At 47.9% G+C, this 26,237-nt stretch overlaps 1 protein-coding gene across 4 annotated transcripts in view; it reads left to right on the top strand.

Moving 5' to 3' along the window:
- The window catches only part of LOC107523705 (potassium channel subfamily K member 6), a 57,688-nt gene that overhangs the window by 7,474 nt on the left and 23,977 nt on the right, over positions 1-26,237 (top strand). The window contains exons 2-11 of one of the 4 annotated variants that reach the window (XM_060185870.1): positions 2,422-2,574; positions 2,892-3,117; positions 12,272-12,542; positions 12,624-12,677; positions 17,687-17,831; positions 18,103-18,229; positions 18,356-18,428; positions 19,740-19,895; positions 23,021-23,192; positions 25,322-25,459. In XM_060185870.1, the coding sequence (XP_060041853.1) occupies positions 2,422-2,574; positions 2,892-3,117; positions 12,272-12,542; positions 12,624-12,677; positions 17,687-17,831; positions 18,103-18,229; positions 18,356-18,428; positions 19,740-19,895; positions 23,021-23,192; positions 25,322-25,459 (1,515 nt within the window). Of the gene's footprint in view, positions 1-2,178; positions 2,575-2,891; positions 3,260-12,271; positions 12,543-12,623; positions 12,678-17,686; positions 17,832-18,102; positions 18,230-18,355; positions 18,429-19,739; positions 19,896-23,020; positions 23,193-25,321; positions 25,460-26,237 lie in introns of those variants that run through there. The other 3 variants (XM_060185871.1, XM_060185872.1, XM_007534458.3) reach the window with 3 other exon arrangements.

Genomic DNA, 26,237 nt, shown 5'->3' with positions numbered 1-26,237 from the left:
ACCACTCGCGAAGCTTTCCCCCTGCAGGTGGGGACCAGGGTCTCAAACCTGGGTCCTTGCGTATTGTAACAAGTGTGTTCAACCTGGTGTGCCACCACCTGCCCCCCCCTTTCTATTTTATTCGATAGGACAAAGGGGGACAGAAGGGGGTTGAGAGGGAGAGAGAAAGACACCTGCAGACCTACTTTACTGCTTGTAAAGTGTCCCATCTACAGGTGGGAAGCAGGGGCTCAAACCCAAGTCCTTGTGCGGGTCCCTAAGCTTAGAAATAAGTGTGCGTGGGAGTCGGGCGGTAGCGCAGCGGGTTAAGCGCAGGTGGCGCAAAGCGCAAGGACCGGCGTAAGGATCCTGGTTAGAGCCCCGGCTCCCCACCTGCAGGGGAGTCGCTTCACAGGCGGTGAAGCAGGTCTGCAGGTGTCTGTCTTTCTCTCCCCCTCTCTGTCTTCCCCTCCTCTCTCCATTTCTCTCTGTCCTATCCAACAACAACGACAGCAATATCAACAACAATAATAATAACTACAACAACAATAAAAACCAAGGGCAGCAAAAAGGAGAATAAATGAATAAATAAATAAATGTAACAAAAATTAAAAAGAAAAAGAAAAGAAATAAGTGTGTGTAAACCCAGAACCATTATACTACCTCCCCCACCCCTCTTTTCTTTGATTAAAAAACTATTTTCCTTTTTTTATAGTATAAAGTAGCAATTTTTTTTTTTTACTACTAGAGCACTGCTCAGCTCTGGCTTATGGTGGTGTGGGGGCTTGAACCTGGGACTTTGGAGCCTCAGGCATGAGAGTTTATTTGCATAACCACTATGCTATCTACCCTCCGTGCAAATTTTATTTTCTTCAAATGTTTACAACTGTATTTGTTATGTTTTAGATGTTCCTTTTTTTTAAAAAAAAAGATTTTATTTATTTATTAATGAGAAACATAGGAGGAGTGAGAAAGAACCAGACATCACCCTGGTACATGTTATGCCGGGGATTGAACTTGGTAACTCATGCTTGAGAGTCAGATGCTTTATCCACTGTGCCATCTCCCGGACCACTTAGCTGTTCCTTTTGTTAAAAATAGAGACTGAGAAAAATCTAGAGGAAGGGGGAGATAGAGAGGGAAAGTGAAAAAGACACCGGCAGCACTGCTTCACCACTTATGCAGCTTCCCCCCTGCAGGTGGGGACCAGAGGCTTGAACCCAGGTCCTTGCACATGATAACCTGTGTGCTCAACTGGGTGGGCCACCACTAGGCCCCAGGCACAACAGTTTTTCGGTTTTTTTTTTTTTTTTTTTTTTGCATGACCATATGTGTCTCCTTAGACACGTCCCTGAGACATTATAAACTAGGTCCCTTCTCACTCTGGCCATATTTCCGAGTCTATGGATGGTTTATTTAGAAAAATAGAAAAAGACTTGAATGTACACATTGCCAGAGTGAGCCAGTATCACCAATGCCTGAATTCCCCTTTACTATGTTTCTGTTTGCAGAACTCACAGCACCCTGACTGGACTGTTTCCATAGCCCTTTAGGAGATGAGGAGCATTTGTCAAACTCATTTTTTAAAGGTTTATCAAACAAATTTCTGTGAGGTGACGCCCCTGTATTGGGGAGCCGGGGGCTTGAACCGGGATCCTTATGCCAGTCCTTGTACTCTGCGCCATGTTATCAAACAAATTTCTTCCTCTTTCCTTCCCTCCTTCCTCCCTCCCTCCCTGCCTTCCTTCCCTCCTTCCCAGACCACTGCTCAATTCTCAGCTATGACTTACAATGGTGTGGGAGATTGCATCTGGGACCCCAGAACCTTAGGCATGAGAGTCTGCATAAGTCACCATTATGTTATCTTCCCTGCACCCCCCCTTTTGTACCCCTAGAACACTGTTCATCTCCTGGGTCACTTTGGTTTTATTTTAGAGGGTGAGGGAGAGAAAAAGAGAGAAAAAGGAAGGAGAGACACCAACCACAGAGCGGCTGCTCCACTGCTCATGAAACTTCCCCTCTGCGTGGTGCTCCTATGTGGTGGCGGGTGGTCCTCTAGTATGGGAAAGTATGGGCTCTACTCAGTGAGTCATCTCCTGGCCCCTTTGAGGGTGAGTGAGCTTAGGTTAGTTGTCAGGAGCCCACGGACCGCAAGTGGGGGTGTTGAGTGGGCAGAGGCTCTCCCTCTGACTCCCGCAGGCTACGGGTACACCACACCACTGACGGATGCCGGCAAGGCTTTCTCCATCGCCTTCGCGCTCCTCGGCGTGCCGGCCACCATGCTGCTGCTGACTGCCTCGGCCCAGCGCCTGGCACTGCTGCTCACCCATGCGCCCCTGTCCTGGCTGAGTGCACGCTGGGGCTGGGCACCCCGGAGGGTGGCCCGCTGGCACTTGGTGGCCCTGCTGGGGTTTACAGTGACCGTCTGCTTCCTGGTCCCAGCCATGGTGTTTGCCCACCTGGAGGAGGCCTGGAGCTTCCTGGACGCCTTCTACTTCTGCTTCATCTCTCTGTCCACCATCGGTCTGGGGGACTACGTGCCCGGGGAGGCCCCTGGCCAGCCTCACCGGGCCCTCTACAAGGTGCTGGTCACAGGTGAGTGTCCATGGGTGATGACTAGGGGGTGACCTGGATTTGTCCCAAGCAAAGTACCAGCTGGTCACATGCTAGGGAGTGAACAGTGATTCACTGATCAGTCAAGGTCAACATTTAAGTTCTGCAACATGGGACCTACACAGAGGGCCGCCTGGTCAGCAGGGTGGACACAAATAGATGCCAAAGGAAGTTCAAGGTGGGGAGATGTATGGGGACACAGGCCCACCCTGTGGAGGGAGTCATGAGTAGGCTGCCCTGCCCCCAGCAACTCACCACCTAGCTCTGAGCCCACTGGCACTCCTCTGCCATCCCCACAGCCTACCTCTTCCTGGGCCTGGTGGCCATGGTGCTGGTGCTGCAGACCTTCCGCCATGTGTCCGACCTGCATGGCCTCACGGACCTCATCCTGCTGCCCAGCCCGTGTCCCGCCAGCATCAACAGGGAGCAGGAGGAGGACGACCGGGTGGACATCCTCAGCCCCCAGCCGGAGCCACACCAGCAGCTGACAGCTGGCTCTCACACCGACTACGCCTCCATCCCCAGGTAGCTGGGGGCACCACACCAGACCGGTTACTCCTCTCTCGAGACTGGAGCTGATGGTTGAGAACTTTCTAGAGCACATGCTGGTGGTGGTGAGGCGAGTCACCTGTCATCTACTGTCTGTCCTCGTTTCCACCTGTCCGTCTTTATTTGTAGTTTGTGATCTTTTTTTTCCTCCCCGTGATTTTAGTCATTAGGCCCTTCCTTGGACTCTTTTATTTATTTATTTTTTTATGATATAAGGGGAGCGAGGGACAGAGAAGAGAGACATGAAATCACAGCTCCACAGCTTGGAAAGCTTTCCTCGTGAAGGGGTCCTCATGTGTTGGTCAGGAACTTGAACCTGGGTCCTTGTGCATGATCAAGTGTTCACCTCACCAGGTGAACCATCTTCTGCCCCCCCAGTCCACCCCTTACACACACACATACACTTGGTTTTTTTTTTTTCACTTTTTCAGACTAGAGAGAGAGAGATCTCAGCACCAGAGCCTCCCTCGGTGTGGTGGCAGCTGGGCTTGAGCCTGGGTAGTGCCAGTGACAAAGCAAGCACGCCACCAAGTGAGCTATCTTGCCAGTCCCAGCCATCTGTTTTCTGTCTCACATTTGTGAGCACCTTGCTGTCCTGTACCCCCTTCCCTCTCATTTCCCCTATGTTTTCTAACTTTCCGTAACTCTCTCTCTCCCCGCCTTCCCTTCTCCCTTCCCATCTCCCTCCCCATCTCTGTTTTTCTCATTTTTGGTGGAGGGGAGGTGACCGGGGATTAAAACCAGGGCCTTATACACACAAAGCACACACATGACACTGAGGCTGTATTCCCAGCTCATTATTACACTTATTCCTCCATCCATCTCTCTCACTCAGCCCTCTACCCATCTCCCTCACTCAACCCTCCTCAGCTGCCATTTCTCCTGGGCTCTGGGCTTAAGCCTTATTTCAGGCAGTAGAGTGACACCCACTCAGCTCTGGTTCCTAACGCCCATCAAGTGTAAAGAATATATTCACTCATCCCCAAACTCCCTCCTTTGGGCCAGTCCCATGCTGGACAGGGCTAGCAACACAGCAGTTGGGATGAGCTGGGCCCTGATTTTGGGGGGCTCACAGGCTACATTATCTCCCTGCCATGATAGCTCAGACTGGACTGGACACCACTTTAAGCAAGGAGGCACAGTGACCATGGGGACAATAGAGAAAGTGCCCCATTCAGAAAGTCAGGGAGGGCTTCCTAGAGGATGTTCTATTGAAGTCAGCCATGAAATCAGAGTTGTTGTCAGGGGGACAGTGGGCCTGACTCATTTCTCTTAGTTGTTTCCATGGAGAGGCCTGGGGTAGATCTGACTGGTAGAATCTGCTTTTGAGCCTGACGGGCAGGAAGCTGAGGCAGAAACCCAGCCAGGATCGAACAGCATTGAAGATGCTGCTCTTGACCACTGCCCCACAGTCAAGCTGTCCCTATTTACTGAGAATGTGGGGCTCCCTGGGTCCTGGAGCAAACCAGCCTCCTGGGGCTCAAATCTCTACCCTGCCACATCCTGCCTATGCCCTCAGCAGTCACTTCATCTATGTGTTCAGTTTCCTCATCTATGGGAAGGCAATGATGGGGTCAGAGATCCAGGACAATGGTTATGCAATAGACTTTCATGGCAGAGGCTCTGAGCTTCCAGGTTCAATCCCCAGCAACACCATAAGCCAGAGCTGAGCAATGCTCTGAATGTGTGTGTGTGTGTGTGTGTGTGTGTGTGTGTGTGTGTGTGTGTGTGTGTATGAAAGACAAAACAAGAAAACTGCTTGCTGTGAAAAAAAATGCTGGAAATGGGAAAGAAAAAAGGATCTACGGAGGTTGGCAAGGTGACCACACAAAGGAAAGATGTGGAGTTTGTAAAGGAGAGGGACATTTCTAAGAAAAGCCAGTAAATATAGGGAGGACGAGTGAAACAGCATAATGGTTATAGAAAAGACTTTCGTATCTGAGGCTCCAAGGTCTCAGGTTCAATCCTCAGTACCACCATAAACCAGAGCTGAGCAGTGTTTTAGCTAAAAACAAAAACAAACAAAAAAGGCAATGATCTTTTTTTTTTTTTTTTTCTCCAGGGTTATCGCTAGGGCTCAGTGACACCACTATGAATCCACTACTCCTGGAGGCTATTTTTCCCATTTTGTTGCCCTTGTTATGGTTGTTATTGCTATTGTTGTTATAGCTGTTGTTGTTGGATAAGACAGAGAGAAATCGAGAGAAGAGGGGAAGTCAGAGAGGGAAAGAAAGACACCTGCAGACCTGCTTCACCACTTGTGAAGCAACCCCCTGCAGGTGGGGAGGCAGGGGCTCATACCAGGATGTTTAAGCCAGTCCTTGTGCTTTGCACTATGTGACTTAACCTGCTGCGCTACCACCCATCCCCAGGCAATGATCATTGTACCCACTTCAAAAGTGGATTTCAAAGCCTGCCACATTATTTTGGGATGCCTTCATTGTCCCTATTCTGGGTACCAACTTGAGGAAGCTAACTTCTCCATCTCCTTTCCGCAGATGAAGAAACATGCCCAGGGAGGGGACGTCCCCCTCTTAGACACAGAGCTGGAAGGTGATTTGTTTTCTGTGTCTTTGTCCTAGATGTGTTGCCTTCTAAGATGTGCATCAGAAATAGCACTCACTGTCAGAGGTCCCTCTTCTGAGTCCTGTGTAGTAGACAGAGGGGCAGGGTCCTTGATGGACACATAGAAAGGGTGTGGGAAGGCACTCCAAGCTGAAGGAACTGGGTGTGTGAATACCTGGAGACTGCGGGGGGGGGGGGGGCTGGGGGGGGGGCAGCGGATAGGACAGGTTGGAGACTAGCAGGCAGTTTACTGACTCTGGAGTGATGGCGTGATGAGGGTGGGTGGGGAAGCTCATCTTAAGTGTCTTTAAAGGACAGATTTCTTGAGGGCAGGAGAGACTAGGGAGAGTTTTTAGTTTTGTTTTGTAGTAGGAGTTGTTTTTGAGGCAAAGAGATAGAATGAACGAGACCACAGCACCAAAGCTTCCTCAATGCAGTAGAGCCTGGGCTCCTACCAAGAGTCACACACATGAAAGCACAGTACTGTCCAAATGAGCTATTTTGCAGGCCCTCCCCCTTAAAAATTTTTTTTTAAAAAAGATTTATACATGTAAGACCTGTGCACCACTAGCTGAGCTATCAGCCCAGCAGCAGGACAGTTTATTTAAGTTTTCTTTTCTTTTTTTATTTCTTTATTGGGGAATTAATGTTTTACATTCCACAGTAAATACAATAGTTTGTACATGCATAACATACCCCAGTTTCCCATATAACAATACAACCCCCACTAAGGTCCCCTGTCATCCTTCTTGAACCTGTATTTTACCCACCCACCCACCCCCACCCCAGAGTCTTTTACTTTGGTGCGATACGCCAATTCCATTTCAGGTTCTACTTGTGTGTTTTTTTTTTTTTTTTTTTTTTGGTCTTCTGATATTGTTTTACAACTTCTGCCTGAGAGTGAGATCATCCCATATTCATCCTTCTGTTTCTGACTTATTTCACTTAACATGAATTTTTCAAAGTCCATCCAAGATTGGCTGAAAATGTTTAAGTCACCATTTTTTATAGCTGGGTAGTATTCCATTGTGTATATATACCAGAACTTGCTCAGCTACTCATCTGTTCTTGGACACCTGGGTATTTAAGTTTTCAATTTGTTTTGGATAGAGGCAGAAGTTGAGAGGAGATGGGAAGATAGAGAAGTAGAGGGAGAGGGAAAGAGATATCTGCAGCACTGCTTCACCGCTTGTGAAGTTTCCTTCAGTGCACGTTCAGTTTCTAGCACCACCATAGCCAGAGGTGAGCAGTGCTATGGTAAATAAATAAATAAATAAAATACAATAATTAAAACCCAGGAAGTGTGTGAAGGGGGTTGTAAATGTTTTAAGGAGGGAGAAATCAACATGGTCAATTCTTGCAGAAACTTCACTCAAGATTGTTGTTATAACAAGGAGACAGGGCACTAACATGGGGGCCAGGCCCTGCGCCAAGCCCTTGAAACACATGAACTTGTTCAACTCTCTTGGCAGCTCTGTTAGGTACATTCCTCACAATGTACACTTAAAAGGAGGCCCAGAGATGTTTATTAACATCACACAGGAAGAGTAAAGCTGGACTCTGAAGGCTTTGCTGGGTCACCCTGTCTCTCAGGGTAGCTGTCTTCTGGCCCTTGTCCCACCTCCCCGGTTCCTTGGCTTCTCAGTGGGGTGGGTCAGTGTCAGCTTTGCTGTGGAATCAGCATCTGGACGGGCAGGCATCATCCTTGCCTAGAGAGCTGCACTTGATAGCTAGATCCTGTGGCTTTCCCTCCTCACTTCTCTTTCTGAGTCCTCTAGAAAAAGAAACCAGGTGCTGTTCAGTTTGTGTTTGTTTGTAATGCGTTGGAAACATTTCAAAAGTTGCCAGTGAGAATACAGTGGAAAATCAGTTTTTCTCTGGCACTCAGGCTGCAGTGACTGATTTCTAACGTCTCTTGCCAGGAGTGTGCCAGCAGTGTGTGTGTGTGTGTGTGTGTGTGTGTGTCATTTATATTCCTCTCAAGTCACACAGGGAATACCTGGGTTAGTGAGCTGTTGCTGTGACAGCCTCTGGAGGTAGTGTCCTGGTAGATTACCAGCCTCTGGGGTTTTGGTCAAGTGATTCTGCCTCCCTGTGCCAATTCACTCATCTGTGGAATAGGATGGTTCCAGCTTTTACCTCTCAGACTTATTAGAGACAGAAGCCACTTACTGTCTGTAAAGCACTTTCAGCAGTGTATGGTACTCAATAAAATGCTAAGTACTGTTGTCCACGTTCCCATACCTTTTTAAAAAAAATTTTTTTTTTTTGGCCTCCAGGGTTATTGCAATCTGCGGCTCAGTGCCTGCACCATGAATCCACTGTTCCTGGAGGCGCCCCCCTTTTGTTGCCCATGTTGTTGTAGCCTTGTTGTGGTTATTATTGTTGTTGTTGATGTTGTTTGGTGTTGCATAGGACTGAGAGGAATGGAGAGAGGAAGAAGACAGATAGGAGGAGAGAAATATAGACACCTGCAGACCTGCTTCACCACCTGTGAAACGACTCCCCTGCGGGTGGGGAGCCGGGGGCTGTAACAGGGATCCTTACACCGGTTTTTGCCCTTTGCACCATGTGCGCTTAACCCACTGCGCTACCGCCTACCCCCTCCCTTGTTTTTTCTTTTTTCTGTAATCAGTTATACATACAATTATGATAAAGATGATGACGAGCTATAAATTGGAAGGGAAGTGGGATAGAAAGAGAGATGGTGGAGGGTAGATAGCATAATGGTTATGCAAACAGATTCTCATGCCTGAGCCTCCAAAGCCCCAGGTTCAATCCCCCACACCACCATAAGCCAGAACTAAACAGTACTCTGGTTAAAAAAAATTAAAGAAAAGAAAGAAGGAGGGAGAGACAGCGGCACAACTGGTTAAGTGCATAAACTACCATGTGCAAGGGCCCAAGTTCAAGTCCTTGGTCACCACCTGCAGGGGGAATGCTTCACAGATGGTGAAGTAGTGCTTTCAGGTGTTTCTCTGTCTCTCTCCATCTCCCTTTCCTCCCAATATCTCTCTGTCCTATTAAATCAAATCAATAAAGTAAAAAGAAAGAGAGAAAGAAAGAAAGAAACAGAGAGAGAGAGAGAGATACACCTATAGCACTGCTTCACCACTAGTGGATCTCCATCCCTGTAAGGTGGGGATTGAGGGCTTGAACCAGGATCCTTGTGTATGGTAACGTGTGCTCAGCCAGATGTGCCGCCACTCATCCCTTATATATACAATCTTAGATGCTTTCTCTGATATTTTCTCTGAAAAGCTTTTCCCCTCATCAATCCAGAATAATTCCGAGGTCATTCCAAGGACACATAGTAGTTTCATATACCTCCCCCCTTTTTCCAGAAATTTAAAACTTTATTCAAGAAAATTGAGAACACCCACATGTTGGAGTACATATGAGCTGAGAGAGAGGAGAAAGAATGAGAGAGCCCTTTATTCACATGTTGGCAGAGAGACAGAAACAGAGAGCCCCCTCCCCTTTTAGATTTATTTATTTTGTGTGCATTTTTATCTGCAAGGTCTGCTACACTAACAATTTGACGAAGATTCCTGAATTCTCAGTTGTGCTGGAAATTGCACTGGAACTGCTGGTGACTGTAGACTTTCTAGATTGTTAAATAAAATAAGTTACAGACTTTTAAAAAATATTTATTTGTGGGGAGTCGGGCTGTAGCGCAGCGGGTTAAGCGCAGGTGGGGCAAAGCGCAAGGACCGGCATAAGGATCCCAGTTCGAGCCCCTGGCTCCCCACCTGCAGGGGAGTCGCTTCACAGGCGGTGAAGCAGGTCTGCAGGTGTCTATCTTTCTCTCCTCTCTGTCTTCCCCTCCTCTCTCCGTTTCTCTCTGTCCTATCCAACAACGACAACAACAATAATAACTACACAATAAAAACAACAAGGGCAACAAAAGGGAATAAATAAATAAAATAAATATTAAAAATATTAATAAATAAATAAATATTAAATATTAAAAATATTTATTTATTCCCTTTTGTTGCCCTTGTTGTTTTATTGTTGTAGTTATTGTTGTTATTGGTGTCGTCGTTGTTGGATAGGACAGAGAGAAATGGAGAGAAGAGGGGAAGACAGAGAGGGGGAGAGAAAGACACCTGCAGACCTGCTTCACCGCCTGTGAAGCGACTCCCTGCAGATGGGGAGCCAGGGGCTCGAACCGGGATCCTTATGCCGGTCCTTGTGCTTTGTGCCACCTGCGCTTGACACGCAGCGCAACCGCCCGACTCCCTAGACTGTTTTTAAGAAAGATTTATTTATTAATGGAAGAGGAATCTGACACATGTGATGCTGAAGACCGAACTTGGAACCTTTTGCTTTTAAGATCAACACTCCAGCCACGGTGCCATCTCCTGAGCCACTCATTTTTGTTTTTATGGCTGCAGTACCTTCTCTGGGACATATGTCTCTGTCCTAGAAATTATTTGTAAAATTATTTATTATTATTGTTATTTAAACAGAAAAGGAAAGTAGAGAGGCAGAGTGTGAAAGAAACCAAAGTCCTTCAGTGGGTTAGGGCCCAGACTCTAACCTGGGATGTGCACACGGCAGAGCTGCACAATATCCTAGTGAGCTATTTCGCTGGCCTTTTAAAGACTTAATTTTCCTTTAGTGAGAGAGACATAAAGAGACCAGAGCAGCTGGAAGGACCTATTGCAAAGTGTGTCCTTAGCACCCTCTGCCGGCAGGCACCCGGCCTGGGTTTCCCGCTGCTTGTCTGGGCGCTGGTCTGGGCGCAGGTGGTGACTTGGTAACCATGGAGACCGACTCCTGGGCGGGGCGGGGGGGCGTGCCGCCGGACAGGCGGAAGTCGGCTGTGGAAGCGCGTGCGGCCATTTTGAAAACGGGCAAGTAGGGGCGCGACTGGAGTGACGGTTGACCGGTTTTAATTAGGTGACTGGTACTGCGGGGCGGGGATAAGAGGGAGGTGCCGGGGCGCGTCCGGGAGAGGGATGCGGGGGCGGGAGCGGGGCTGTGAGGGAGGAGGGAGGTGAGGAGGGGCGAGGCGGGGGAGGCCGGGAGGCGAGGAGTCTAGGTCGGCGGCCACCGAGAGGCGCGGGCGGGGGGCGGGGGGGAGAAGGCGGGGCCAGGAGAAGCAGGTGCGATGAGCAGGGTCGAGGCGTAGGGCCGGCAGGTGTGGCGGGCGGCATGGACCGGGACCGGAGTCAGAGGGGCGCTAAGGGGGTGCGGCCCAAGGGGAAGGTGAGGAGAGAGAAAGCGGTGCCCGCACGGGACGGTGAGAAAGTGCGGGGTGAGGAGCGGGCTCTGGGCGAAGACAGGTCTCCCGGCAAGCAAACGGCGGGTGACGAGCCGCGATCCCCGGGAAAAGAGCGGGTGTCTAAGCTGGAGAGAAGGGCCCACACCGCAAGGCGTGGCGAGAAGGGGCGTGAGCGCACGCCGGGGCGCGCCGCGAGGGGGCGTGTCCACACGCCGGCTCGGGCTGTGAGGGGGCGTGGTCACCTGCATGGGAGGGACTCTAGTGGGCGTGGCGGCACTCAGGGGAGGGAGGTGAAAGGTCGGGGCCACCCTTTAGAGGGGGGCAAGGAGGAGGATGGGCGTGACGAGAGGGGGCGTGGTCCCATCCTGGGGCGGGGGGAAGAGAGGCGAGCCCGCACGCATGGGCGGGGCGAGGAGGGGCGTGGTCCCACTCTGGGGTGGCTGGACCAGGGCTATGACTACATTCTGGGGCGGGGCGAGGAGGAGGGGCGTGGCTTCATGCTGGGGCTGGAGGAGCAGAGGGGGCGAGGCCACAGGCTAGTGCGGGCCGAGAAGAGTCCTAGTTGCTCCGGGGTGTGGGGCGAGGAGCCCGTGCAGAAAGAGCCGCTGGAAGCAGAGGACGGGGTAGGGCGGGTGGATTCAGGGCGCATCAGGGCACCCCGGCAGGAGGCAGCCCCGAGCGAGAAACACAGGCAGAGCCATGGGAAGGGGCGGAGAGTGGAGAAGATCTGGCTGGAGGACCCTGGCGATGAAGCTGGGTTTCGGGTCGGGGTCGCGGCATGTAGAGAGGAGCGGTGCGAAGAGAAGTGTGGAAGGAGTGTGGGAAATGGGGAGGAAGCAAGTTGCACAGCCAAACGGAGGAGCAGGACCAGGACCGAGGGACATAGGCGGGGGGCAGTCAAAACAAGAAGCAGAACTCAAAAACCGGCGAAGAGTCAGAGCAAGATGCCGAGCCTGGACCGAATAAAGAATAAGGGCGAGGAAAGGTTCTGGTGCAAGACGGGGAAGCTGAAAGAAACCAGGGGCGTGGCTAGTAGTACCAGTAGAGCCAGGAGCATCAACGATGGGGTCCGGAATAGGAGCAGGTGCAGGGCCCAGGGGAGGGGCGACGTCTGTGGCAAAGATGGAACCAGGAGCAAGAGTAGGGTGGGAGGCAGAAGCAAGAGCAGGGGCGCCGTCCGGGTCAGGAGCAAAAGCAGGCTTGTGACCAGAAGTCTAAGCAGAGGTGGAAGGTTCAAGATCAAGGGCAGGGCAAAGCGTGGATGCCAGTCAGGATCTCTGAAGGAGAAGGCAGAGGGTAGAACTGCTGGCAGGTGCTGATCCCCGCTTTATCCAGGTTCCAGCCTTGTCGTGAGCTGCCTCCTGGTGGCCCCATGTGGCGGAGACTCAGAGCCCTGCGTGTGCTGGGGGCACTGCTGGCGGTGCTATGGGCACCAACGAGGCTGTGGGCGGTGAGGGATATCCCGGATTGTAGCTGGACTGTTCTTCTGAACAAGTTCGAGAAGGTGGGCCTTAAAGGAAGTGACCGCTTCTCGGAACAACTGCCTCTGAACTCAGTGAGCAAAGTATTCAGCCTGCTGGTGGGCGCACCCATCGACCCGGATGAGGTAAGTACTCTGGAGTCAGGGGGTCCGCGGGTCCTGTTTCTACCCCCACTGAATTTTTGATATGTGTCCAACTTCTTGCAGGTGTATATGGGCTTTCCTTACTACCTGAGGATCTACTATTACTGTGATGGACAGGTAAGTTGATACATTGGGGTTGGATTCAGTTAGTGTGGGCCTCAGTTCTCCAGTCTCTAACATTAAAAAAAATTATTATCTTTATGTATTTATTTATTTGGATAGAGACAGCCAGAAATCAAGAGGGAAGGGGGTGATAGAGAGGGAGAGAGACAGAGAGACACCTGTAGCCCTACTTCACCACTTGTGAAGCTTTCCCTCTGCAGGTGGGGGCCGGGGGCTCGAACCCAGTCCTTGCACACTGTAACATGTGCGCTCAACACGGTGAGTCTCTAACATTTTAATATGCGGAACCAAAGAACTCAAGATTCCCAATATTCTATAAGGTACATAGTAGGTCGTTTTTTGTTTTTTGTCAAATTTTTGTAGATCTGGGCTCAAGTCTTTCACTGACTAGCATTTTCTTGGAGAAAGAATAGCTTGACAGTTAATTCTTTGGGTTCTGAGGTCAGGATTCTTGCATTCACATCCCAACTTACCACATAATCGCTGTATAAAGACACATGTTATGTGGGCCGGGCCTTGGCTCAGCAGGTTAAGCACACATAGTATGAAGCACAAGGACCTGAGCAAAGATCCTGGCTGGAGCACCTGGCTTTCCACCTGCAGGGCAGATGGTCATGTCACAAGTAGTGAAGCAAGTCCGCATGTCTTTCCCGCTCTCTTTCTTTCTCTTTCCTCTCAGTTTCTCTCTGTCCAAAAAATAAAAAATAAAAAATAATGGTTGCAGGAGCAGTGGATTCATAGTGCTGGCATCAAGCCCCAACAATAACCCTGGAGGCAAAAAAACAAAAACAAAACAGAGGCAAGTTACTGAGCATCTCAGTTTCAAAACTATCTACATCTTTGGCAGGGGTCTAGTAATGATTTGGCCCACCTAATAAAATGATTAAGTACTTGTGGGTGCTGTCAGAGTTTTTCTGGTTCACAGAAAAAGGTCAGAGAATGTTGGCTATAAGCAGTTTTATATCATGGGCCTTGTCTTTTTTTTTTTTTTTTTTTTTTTGCCTTCAGGGTTATTGCTGGGGCTCGGTGCCTGCACCATGAATCCACTGCTCCTGGAGGCTATTTCCCCTCCCTTCTTTAATTGTCGTTTTGGTTATTATTATTATTATTATTGTTATTGATGTTGTAGTTGTTAGATAGGACAGAGAGAAATGGAAAGAGGAGGTGAAGACAGAGAGGGGGAGAGGAAGACAGACACCTGCAGACCTGCTTCCTGCAGGTGGGGAGCCGGGGGTTTGAACCAGGATTCTTACAGTGGTCCTTGTGCTTCACACCATGTGCACTTAATCCACTGTGCTACCACCCAACCCACCTTTGTGGCTTTTGTTTTATCTGTGAAAGTCTGATATTGATTCCCTTATCTGTTCATACAACACCTACTAGAAATAAGATTTTCTTTTTTTTTTTATTTATTCACTTCCCTTTTTTTTTAAATTCTTTATTGAGGAATTAATATTTTACATTCAACTGTAAATACAATAGTTTGTACATGCATAACATCCCCCAGTTTCCCATTTAACAATACAACCCCCACTATGTTATTTATCATCCTTCATGGACCTGTATTCTCCCCACCCACCCACCCCAGAGTCTTTTACTTTGGTACAATATGCCAATTCCATTTCAGGATCTACTTGTGTTTTCTTTTCTGATCTTGTTTTTCAACTTCTGCCTGAGAGTGAGATCATCCCATATTCATCCTTCTGTTTCTGAGTTATTTCACTTAACATGATTTTTTCAAGGTCCATCCAAGATCAGCTGAAAATGGTGAAGTCACCATTTTTTACAGCTGAGTAGTATTCCACTGTGTATATATACCACAACTTGCTTAGCCACTCATCTGTTGTTGGACACCTGGGTTGCTTCCAGGTTTTGGCTATTACAAATTGTGCTGCCAAGAACATAGGTGTACACAGATCTTTTTGGATGGATGTGTTGGGTTCCTTAGGATCTATCCCCAGGAGAGGAATTGCAGGGTCATAGGGTAGGTCCATTTCTAGCCTTCTGAGAGTTCTCCAGACTGTTTTCCACAGAGGTTGGACCAACTTACATTCCCACCAGCAGTGTAGGAGGGTTCCTTTGACCCCACACCCTCTCCAGCATTTGCTGCTGTTACCTTTTCTGATGTATGACATTCTCACAGGAGTGAAGTGATATCTCATTGTTGTCTTGATTTGCATTTCTCTGACAATCAGAGACTTGGAGCATTTTTTCATGTGTTTCTCAGCCTTTTGGATCTCTTCTGTGGTGAATATTCTGTCCAAGTCCTCCCCCCATTTTTGGATGGGGTTATTTGTTGTCTTGTTGTTGAGTCTGGCAAGCTCTTTATATATGTTGGTTATTAAACTCTTGTCTGATGTATGGCATGTAAAGATCTTCTCCCATTCTGTGAGGGGTCTCTTGGTTTGGGTAGTGGTTTCTTTTGCTGTACAGAAGCTTTTTAATTTGATGTAGTCCCATAGGTTTATACTTGCTTTAGTCTTCTTTGTAATTGGATTCGTTTCATTGAAAATGTCTTTAAAATGTATGCGGAAAAGAGTTCTGCCAATATTTTCCTCTAAGTATTTGATAGTTTGTGGTCTAACATCCAAGTCCTTGATCCACTTGGAATTTACTTTTGTCTTTGGTGAAATACAGTGGTTCAGTTCCATTCTTCTGCATGTTTCAACCCATTGTTTCCAACACCATTTGTTGAAGAGACTCTGCTTTCCCCATGTAATAGTCTGGGCCCCTTTGTCAAAGATTAGATGTCCATAGGTGTGGGGGCTCATTTCTGGATGCTCAATTCTATTCCACTGGTCAGTGTGTCTATTCATGTTCCAGTACCAAGCAGTTTTGATGACAATGGCCCTATATACAGTTTGAGATCTGGGAGTGTGATGCCTCTGGTTCTGTTCTTTTTTCTCAAGATTGTTTTGGCAATTCTAGGTCTTTTCTGGTTCCAGATAAACATTTGTAGCATTTTTTCTATTCTCCTAAAAATTGTGCTTGGGATCTTGATGGGGATAGCATTAAATTTGTAGATGGCTCTGGGTAATATATTCATTTTGATGATGTTAATTCTTCCAACCCGTGAACATGGAAGATCTTTCCACTTCTTTGTGTCTTTTTCAATTTCTTTGAGTAGTGACTCATAATTTTCAGTATACAAGTCTTTCACTTCTTTGGCTAGGTTTACTCCTAGATATTTTATTGTTTTTGTTGCTATAGTAAAAGGAACTGATTTCTGGATTTCAATTTCTTCTAACTTAAGTGTTTGCTTAGAGGAATGCCACTGACTTTTGAATGTTAATTTTGTAGCCTGACACCTTACTGTATTGCCTGATGATTTCCAAAAGCTTCTTGCTGGATTCCTTAGGTTTTTCCATGTATACTATCATGTCATCTGCAAATAAGGAGAGTTTGTCTTCTTCTCTTCCAATCTGTATGCCTTTAATTCCTTGCTCCTGCCTGATTGCTATGGCAAGAACTTCCAACACTGTGTTGAATAGTAATGGTGATAGTGGGCATCCCTGTCTAGTACCTGATCTGAGGGGAAATGCTTCCAGTTTTTCGCCATTGAGTATGATGTTGGCTGTAGGTTTGCTATATATAGACTCCACTATCTTCAGGAATTTTCCATCTATTCCCATTTTTTGTAGTGTTTTAGAAATGATATTTTCTTTTCTCTTTCTTTCTTTCTTTCTAATTTATTTATTTATGAGAAAGATAGGAGGAGAGAGAAAAAACCAGACATCTCTCAGGCACATGTGTGCCAGGGATCGAACTCGGGACTTCATGGTTAAGAGTACAAAGCTTTATCACTGCAACATGTACATATTTTAAACATAAGCTTCTAGAAACATTTTAAAATATTTTATTTATTTACTTGTGAAACAAAGTATATAACAAACAAAGCCCTGCTCAGCTCTGGCTTATGGTGGTGTTGGGGATTGAACCTGGGACTTCAGAGCCTCAGGCATGAAAGTCTTTTGAAGATTTTATTTATTAATGAGAATGATAGGAGGAGAGAGAGAGAGAGAGAGAGAGAACCAGACATCACTCTGGTATATGTGCTGCCAGGGACTGAACTGAGGACCTCATGCTTGAGAGTCCCATTGCTTTATCCACTGCACCACCTCCCGGATCTCGACATGACAGTCTTTTGCATTACCATTATGCTATTTCCCCAACAAAGTTTTGTATATTTCTTTAGATATTTTATTTATTTATTTATTTATTTATTTATTAACTTAGGCTGGTCCTTGAGCTTTGCACCACATGCACTTAACCCGCTGCACTACCACCTGACTCCCTCTCCATATATATGCTGTACTTTATTTTATTACTTTAATGAGAAAGACACAGAGCACTGCACAGTTCTGACTTATGGTAGTGCTAGGGTTTGAACCTGGGACCTCAGAGCCTTAGATGTGAAAAGTCTTTTTTTGTGGAGCCAGGTGGTGCACCTCCTAGCACACATGTTTAATGTGGAAAGATCCAGGTTCAAGCCCTGGGTCACCATCTGCAGAGTGAAAAGCTTCATGAGTGGTGAAGCAGGTCTGTAGGTATCTCTCTTTCTCTCTCCCTCTTTATCTCCCCTTCCTTCTCAATTTCTCTCTGCCTCTATCCAATAAATAAATAAAATTATTTTTATATAACAGTATGCTGTCTCCCCATCTCTCCTGTGCATTCTCCACATCTAAGTTCTGTCTGAAAGTCTTACCCTCTGACCCTCTCCTATCTATCCTGGCCCATCCACCCCCTACTCCCACCCCACCTCAGCTCAGATCTAGTCTGTCCACTGCTTCTGACCTCTCCATACAGCCCAGGAAGAGACACTATTAAAGGGAAGATAGGGATACTCAAAGGCGATCTTTATTTTACTGAGCTGAATGCACTGCTCCAGGTTAATTCAGAGAGCAAGATATCAAAGCACCCAAGCGTTTTCGGTGCCATAGCACCTCCCATTTGGTGCCAGGCAAGGAGTTGAGGATATAGCTGTGAGCCGATCTCCCCCTTAGGTTTCAAACACTATGATCCGCAAGGGCCACCTGACCGGGCTGAAGCCTGTGGTGGTAGTGAAATTCCAGTCTCCCGTCAACTTCTATCTCTGGAAGACAGAGCATGTGGAGATTCAGATGGAGGCAGCTCCCTTCCGCATCACAGGTGGGCATGGGATTGGGGGCTGTGCCTGGACAAGGCCATGGGGGAGGAACTTCTGGGGGATAGGTAAGACCTGAATGGGAGGATGGGGTTGTCAGAGGAGCTCTGACCTGTTGGGGCTAGAGGTCTTGGGAGAGGCCTCAGAGGTTCCAGAGCCTAAATGGGGCATCATGACCCCATCAGGGTCTGGGGGGGGGGCACAGGGAGGGCCCTGCAGCCAGTAAGCTGGAGGGATGCCTGAGTGTAGCCTACCTGTCCCATCCCTGGCCTGCAGAGGCATGCACAGTGGAGCACCTGTGTGTCATGAGCTGGTACACACCCATGCCCATCAAGAACGGCAGTGTGGTCATGGACGTGGACATCAGCAGCAACGGCCTGGGGCCCTTCATCCCCAGCAAAAGGTGCCCTCCCTGCACCCAGTGCCAGGTTGGGCCCTGGGAGGGACTCCTGGGTGGAATCAGGAGAGACGGGTGAGGGGCTGGGGCCTGGGAGCTGGGGGCCAAGGCTGAGCCAGAACTCGCTGTCAGGTTCCAAGTAAACATCAATGGCTTCCTGAAGAAGAAGGAAGATGGAACACTAGGGTTCTCCATAGGGGACGAGGTGAGTCAGGGTAGGAGTTAAGGAGGGGCCTCAAGCTTGACAGTCCATTGCTTTATCCACTGCACCACCTCCCGGATCACGACATGGCAGTCTTTTGTTATTCTTATTGTTGTTATTGCTGTTGGTGTTGGATAAGAAGTAGAGAAATGGAGAGAGGAGGAAGACAGAGAAGGGGAGAGAAAGATAGACATCTGCTGACCTGCTTCACCGCCTGTGAAGCGACTCCCCTGTAGGTGAGGAGTAGAGGGCTTGAACCGGGATCATCACGCCGGTCCTTGTGATTCGCACCATGTGCACTTAACCCGCTGTGCTACTGTCGGCCCCTCTTTTTTTTTTTTTTTTAAATTTATTTATTCCCTTTTGTTGCCCTTGTTGTTTTATTGTTGTAGTTATTGTCATTGTTATTGATGTCATTGTTGTTGGATAGGACAGAGAGAAATGGAGAGAGGAGGGGAAGACAGACAGGGGGGAAGAAAGATAGACACCTGCACACCTGCTTCACCGCCTGTGAAGCGACTCCCCTAAAGGTGGGGAGCCGGGGGCTCGAACCGGGATCCTTATGCTGGTCCTTGCGTTTTGCGCCATGTGCACTTAACCCGCTGCACTACTGCCCGACTCCCTATTTTTTTTTTTTTTTTAAATGAGGCTAAGGGTTGAACCTAATACCTCAGAGACTCAGGCATGAATGTCTTTTTTTTTTAAATATTTATTTTTTCCCTTTTTGTTGCCCTTGTTGTTTTTTATTGTTGTTGTACTTATTATTGTTGTTATTGATGTCTTCGTTGTTAGATAGGACAGAGAGAAATGGAGAGAAGAGGGGAAGACAGGGGGAAGAGAAAGATAGACACAGCAGACCTGCTTCACCTCCTGTGAAGCGACACCCCTGTAGGTGGGGAGCCTGGGGCTCAAACTGGGATCCTTACACCGGTCCTTGTGCTTTGTGCCACGTGCACTCAACCCACTGTGCCACCGCCCGACTCCCAGGCATGAATGTCTTTTGTAGAACCATTGTGCTATCTCGCTAGCTCACCAGAAGCACAATTTAAGGCAGAGAGAACAGTCATCCTTTAAGCTGGGAATGTGCCCAGCAAGTCTGAGAGGTAGTGAGGATTCCTTGAGCCAGGAGAGGAGAGCATGGGGGTTGAAGTGATAGAAGTGATTGCTGGGGGGGGGGGGTGTCCTTCATGGGACAGGGCACACACTTCACTTTTGCTTTTACCAGAAAGCCAGAGTCCTGGCAGGGTGGGAGGAGAGCTTAGTGCTAACTATCTCTTCTGCACTGCCCACCCGCCCCCCCACCTCATGCCACAGATCTTTGATCTGAAACCCCGGTACTTCCTGAATTCGGCATCCAGGCCACTGTGGTTCACTGTGGAACATACACCTGTGCTGATATTGGGTGGCATTCCAGAGGAGAAGGTCATTCTTGTCAGTGACACCAACTTCAAAGACTACTCTCTTGTGGAGGTGAGCCAAACAGCTCCAGCAGGAGAGATGGGCTGGGACCACTGGTAGGAAGTTGGGGCTGAGCCCCTGAAAACAGGCAAATGAACAATCAAACAACTGAGGAAAATCCTGGGGCTATGGAAGGCTGAAGATACCATAATGGTTATGGGGAGAGACTTTCATGCCCGAGGCTCTGAACTTCCAGGTTCAATCCCAACCACCACCATAAGACAGACTGGAGCATGCTTTGGTTTATCTGTCTCACAGATTAAAATAAAATATATGAAAGAAGGGGGCAGGTGATAGCACTCTTGACAGAGTGTACATGTTGCCATGCACAAGGACCCAGATAGGTAAGTGTGCACGGATGCATCACCGTTTAAACTCTGGAAAGTTGTAAATTCAATATACACATAGGCTTAAGGGCTTCACATTAGGCATTGAGAACCTTTTTGTTTTCTTATGTGTGTGTGTGTGTGTGTGTGTGTGTGTGTGTGAGAGAGAGAGAGAGAGAGAGAGAGAGAGAGAGAGAGAGAGAGGGAGAGAACAGAGAACTGCTCAACCATTTATGTGGTGCAGGAGTTAAACCCAGGGCCTCACACATGCAAGGCAGGTACTCTACCACTGACCACTCTCCTGGACCCCCATGAGCCTGCCTTATTCTCAGATCAGACAGGAGTGTCTGAATTGAGGTTCTTTTGATGGTAATGACAGACACACACTTGAATTGGTGCTACCAAGGCACAACTTCAGTCCATGTTGGTTAAAGCAGGAAATGGATGTGGTAGGTGCACCTGAGGAGTTGCGAAACTCAGGCCTGGCTTGACAGACCTCGTGAGGACCCAGGAGTTCAAATGGTGTCACTAAGACCATTTCTCCCTTCTACGTCCTGGACCTGGTTCCATTGTCATAGCTTCTCAGGTGTGTGGCCCTGTCATTAGGAACCACAGAAGCAGTATCTTCCAGGCTAACAAGAAGAGAGGAGGTGTCCGCACAACCCCTGAGCCATAAGGGTCCTTTCACTGGGCTCAGTTCAGACCATGTGTCCACTCCAGTTCAATCACAGTGGTCGGGGCAACCCGGCATGTTGCTCATTTAAGCTAAGTGAGTCAGAACTCCCAAACTTTTGCTCAAATAAGAATCCGTGCTGACTCACAGCTTTCCTTTCCTTTATGCATGTGGGAGGACAGGGAGATGTGATGATCCTTTTTCTGGCAAAGACAATTTCTAGCTACGTCTCACAGAGAACAGTCATCCTTTCAGACAATAACAAGGCAACACATTCTGTATGACAGTCGCCATCACCAGTGGTGAGACGGTCCAGGTTAGCTGCACCAAGCACAGCAACAACATCTGGTCTGAGTGAATCACAATATTTTATTTTATTGCTTTTTAGAACTAACCTTCTCAAGGACACTTTCATGATAATAGGACAGGTAAAGAAGAACATTCATGTTTTCCTTGATAACATTTCTTCCAGTAAAGTCTAGTTTTGCTTTTATTTATACATTTAATATATATATATATACATATATATATATATATATATATATATATACACATATATATTAGGTCTGAGGAAATAGCATAATGGTTATCCAAAAAGACTGCCTCTAACCAATCAGTAAATAAAATAAGAAATAAAAAAGGAAAAGAAAAAATGTGTCAGGGATCAGTGAGTCTGTGTGTTGAAATCATGTTCCATGAAAAAAAATTTCCTTGGCTAGTTGAGTTCAGTTCCCTGCACTGCATATGCTGGAATGATATGGTTCACTCTCTGTCTTGAATGAATGGATGAATGGGTCTTTTTAAAAAATATTTATTCCCTTTTTGTTGCCCTTGTTTTATTGTTGTAGTTATTACTTTTGTTAATTGATGTCATTGTTGTTGGATAGGACAGAGAGAAATGGAGAGAGGAGGGGAAGACAGAGAGGGGGAGAGAAAGAGAGACACCTGCAGACCTGCAACAACACATGTGAAGCGACTCCTCTGAAGGTGTGGAGCCGGGGCTTGAACCAAGATCCTTACTCCAGTCCTTGCACTTTGCGCCACGAGTGCTTCACCTGCTGTGCTACCGCCCAGCTCCCGAGTGGGTCTTTTTTTTCAGTGTACCATGGGGCTGGCAGAATAGCTCACTTGGATGGTGTGCTACTTTGCCCTGCACTTGATCAGGTTCAGCTCTAGTCCTCACCACATTGAAGGGAGTTTCAGTGCTGTGTTCTCTCTTTTTAATTTTTATTATCTTTATTTATTGTATAGAGACAGCCAGAAATTGAGAGGGGAGGGCATGACAGAGAGGGAGAGAGGGGGCAGAGGGTAGATAGCATGTGGTTATGCAAAGACAGTCTCATGCCTGAGGCTCCAGAGTTCTGGGTTCAATCTCCAGCACCACCATAAGCCAGAGCAAGACAGTGCTCTGATAAAAAAAAAAAAGAGAGAAAGAGAAAGAAAAAGAAAAAGAAAGAAAGAAAGAAAGAAAGAGAGAAAAATTGGGGGGAGACAGAGAGAGACACAGAGACTCTTGCAACACTGCTTCACTACTCATAGAGCTTTCCCCTTGCAGGTGGGGACCAGGGGTTTGTACCTGTGTCCTTGTGCATTATAACCTGCGCTCAACCAAGTGTGCCACCACCGGCCCCTGTTGTGTTTCTCTCTCTCTCTCTCTCTCACACACACACACACACACACACACACACACACACACATTTTGCCTATTTTACTAAACCAGTGCTTCAGCTCTGGCTTTTGCTAGTGGTTGGGACTGAACCTGGGACCTGGGAGCCTCCAGCATGAGAGTCTGTTTGCATTACCATTATTCTATATCCCCTACCCCCTCTCAATCTCATGTAAAAAAATGAACCTTGGGCCATGCATGTTTCTATCCGTGGGAACAACACTGGTGTCTGGTATCTGGGGTCCAGGACTGCTGAGCAGAGTCAGCACCATGCACTGCGCTGCTCTAAGGAGTACATGAAGCCCCAGCTAGCTCTGGCCAGGGCCATCTGCTTCCCTGGCCAACATTGGGGTGCTGTAGGCTGAGTAGGGAAGGCCTCTGCTGGGGGCAAGCACCAGCCCAGTACTCAGGCTACTGGGGCTGAGGTGCAGACACCTGCTCACTGCAGTTCTTGCCTCCACCTCTCCTGCAGCTGAGCATTGACAGCTGCTGGGTAGGCTCCTTCTACTGCCCCCAGTCCAACTTCACAGCCACCATCTACGACACCATCGCCTTGGAGAGCACTCTCTTCATTCGGCAGAACCAGCTGGTCTACTATTTCACAGGCAATTACAGCACGCTCCTTGAGAAAAACCACAGCAGCGGTGAGGAGGCCTGGGGCCCAGGGCGTCTCAGACCTGCACCCAAGGAAGGAGGCCTCAGTGACCCCAGAACTAGGGTGGGGTGGAGGGGCGGTAAGCTGTGGGAGTAGGGAGCTCTCCGAGGTCCTGAAACATCATGGTCCATCTGCAGGGGCTTTCTCCTACATTTTGTAAGCTAGGGTGGGGCTTTCAGCCACATCTCCCCTGGAACTGTGAACCAGCTGTGGAAAGTTCAAGGTGTGGTAGTGAAGGGAGGGAGCACGGAGAGATAAAGACATGTGGAGGGCCTGCCAGGTACATCATTAGTAGAGCTCATACATTACTGTGCAGAAGACCTTGAGTTCAATCCCCAGCACCACATGGAAGCAACGTGGGCAGCAGCAAGGACAGACCACCACCCCCAGAGAGAGAGAGAGGGAGAGAGAGAGAGAGAGAGAGGAGAAAAGAGAAAGCACTAGGCACAGGTGCACCTGGCAGAGCACACACATTACCATGCACAAGGACCCCGTTTTAAGTCCCTAGTCCCCACCTGCAGGGAGGAAAACTTCACAAGTGGTGAAGCAATGTTGCAGGTGTCTATCTTTCTCTCTCCTATCTAACTCTCCCTCCCCTTTCAATGTCTCTCTGTCCTATCAAATAAAAAAGGGGAGTCAGCGGTAGCGCAGCAGGTTAAACGCAGGTGGCGTAAAGCACGAGGACTGGCGTTAAGGATCCTGGTTTGAGCCCCAGCTCCCCACCTGCAGGGGAATCGCTTCACAGGCGGTGAAGCAGGTCTGCAGGTGTCTGTCATTCTCTGCTCCTCTCTGTCTTCCCCTCCTCTCTCTATTTGTCTCTGTCCTATCCAACAACAATGCATAAATAACGACAACAATAATAACTACAACTAAAAAAAAAGGGCAACAAAAGAGAATAAATAAATATTTTAAAAAATAAGAAAGAAAAAAGATAAATGGCCACTAGGAACAGTGGATTTATAGTGCCAGCACTGAGTTCCAGAGATAACCCTGGTGGCAATACAAAGAGGATGAAAAGGGTGGGGGGGGGGAGAGAGAGAGAGAGAGAAGGACCTCTGGGGAGTGGTGGAGTCAGCTGTGCAGATAACTGAACCCTAGTGATAATCCTGGTGGCAAATAAAAACTAAAAGATGCATACCAGGAGAGAAATTTGGGGGTAGGGAGAGAGATACAAATAGAGTCATAAAGACAGGCTGACAAAGGAGAAAGAAATAAACATGAACTCTATGGAGAAGTAAAGCCATAGAGGTTGATCAGAGAGGAAAGAAAAAATCACAAAATACTTAGTCATTTTTATTTTATTATTATTTTATTATTATTATTATTATTTTTACCAGAGCACTAAGCTCTGGCTGATGGTGGTTCTGGGGATCAAACCTGGGAGACTTAGGCATGAAAGTCTGTTTTATAACCTATATGTGTCTCCATGGCTCTCAATCATTTTTAAAACAATGTCAATGCTTTTGTAGTTCTAAGAGTTTCCCTCCCACCAAGGTTAACTTGCAGAGTCACAGAAGATTGTGCTATAATCTCTCTTTTTCATTTCTTTTTTTCTTTTCCCAGAGCAGTGAGCAACTCTGGTTGATGCTGGTGCTGGGAATTGAATCTGGGACCTCAGAATCTCAGGCTTGAAAGTCTTTTTGCATAACTATTATGCTGTCCCCCCAGCCCCCCTTTAATTAATTTATTTGATGAGTAGGGGATATGGCATAATGGTTATGCAAAAGACTTTCATGCCTGAGGTTCTGTAATCCCAGACTCAGTACCCCACATGACCTTAAGTCAGAGCTGATCTGTAGTCTGAATAAAAAACATTTTTTTTTTATTTGAGAGAAGGAAGTAGAAACAGAACCAGAGCATCACTCTGGCACATGGGATGCCCGGGATTGAACTCCGGATCTCATGTCTGAAAGTCCAGTGCCCCATCCACTGTCCCACCTGAGCCATATCCACGGCTGTTTTCTCAAAGGCAGCTGGAACCCTGAAACACCACTGTGAGCAGCTGTGCTGGTGGGAAAGGATAAGCAATTGGCTCACCAGGCCTCAGAATATAGAGGTGGGGTGACCCAGGTCTGAACCCATGGACCTGAGGACCGCCCCCCTTGCTGGCTCTCACAGAAAGGTGGGTGAGGGTCCTGGCAGATGAATGCATCAAGAAGCTGTGCCCGGAGTTCTTCCCCAGCAACGGCTCTGAGTACATCATGGCCATCACCACCGGCAAGCAGGAAGGTTATCTCTACCTAGGCACCATCACAGGTGAGGGAGGGGGCAGCCCAAGAGACGCTCGCTTCCAAAAACTCAGAACCTCCCTGCCCCCCACCATATGCCTTGAGGAAGGTCCAGGCTGGGGACTGTGTCTGGGAGGGTGTGGGTTAATGTGCTTGCAAGGATAGGGCTGGGCCTTGGGGTATGTGTGTGCCTTCTGTAATGTATTTGATTTCGAAGAACAGAAGCCCAAGGGGCCCGGCAGTGGTGCATCTAGTTGAGCACATCTTTCTTTTTTTTTCTTTTTTTTTTTTCCTCCAGGGTTATTGCCATGGCTCAGTGCCAGCAGCACAAATCCACTGCTCCTGGAGACCATCTTTTCGCCTTTTGTTGCCCTTGTTGTTTTATCATTGTTGTGGTTATTATTATTGTTATTGTTGTTGCTGTCGTTGGCTAGGACAGAGAGAAATCGAGAGAGAAGGGAAGACAGAAAGGGGGAGAGAAAGATACCTGCAGACCTGCTTCACTGCCTGTGAAGCGACTCCCGCAGGTGGGGAGCCGGTGGCTCGAACCAGGATCCATATGCTGGTCCTAGCGCTTTGTGCCACCTGCACTTAACCCACTGCGCTACCGCCTGGCTCCCTCTTTCTTTCTTTTTTTAAATTAAAAAAAAATATTTATCCATTTTTCCTTTTTTTTTTCCCCTTTGTTTTACTGTGGCAGTTATTGTTGTTGTTATTGATGTATTCGTTGTTGGATAGGACAGAGAGAAATGGAGAGAGGAGGGGAAGACAGCGAGGGGGAGAGACAGACACCTGCTGACCTGCTT

The sequence above is a fragment of the Erinaceus europaeus genome, chromosome 2, assembly GCF_950295315.1.
Source record: "Erinaceus europaeus chromosome 2, mEriEur2.1, whole genome shotgun sequence".
Taxonomy (NCBI): domain Eukaryota; kingdom Metazoa; phylum Chordata; class Mammalia; order Eulipotyphla; family Erinaceidae; genus Erinaceus; species Erinaceus europaeus.
Note: the sequence above shows the minus strand (reverse complement) of the source record. Positions and strands in the feature narration are given on the sequence as shown.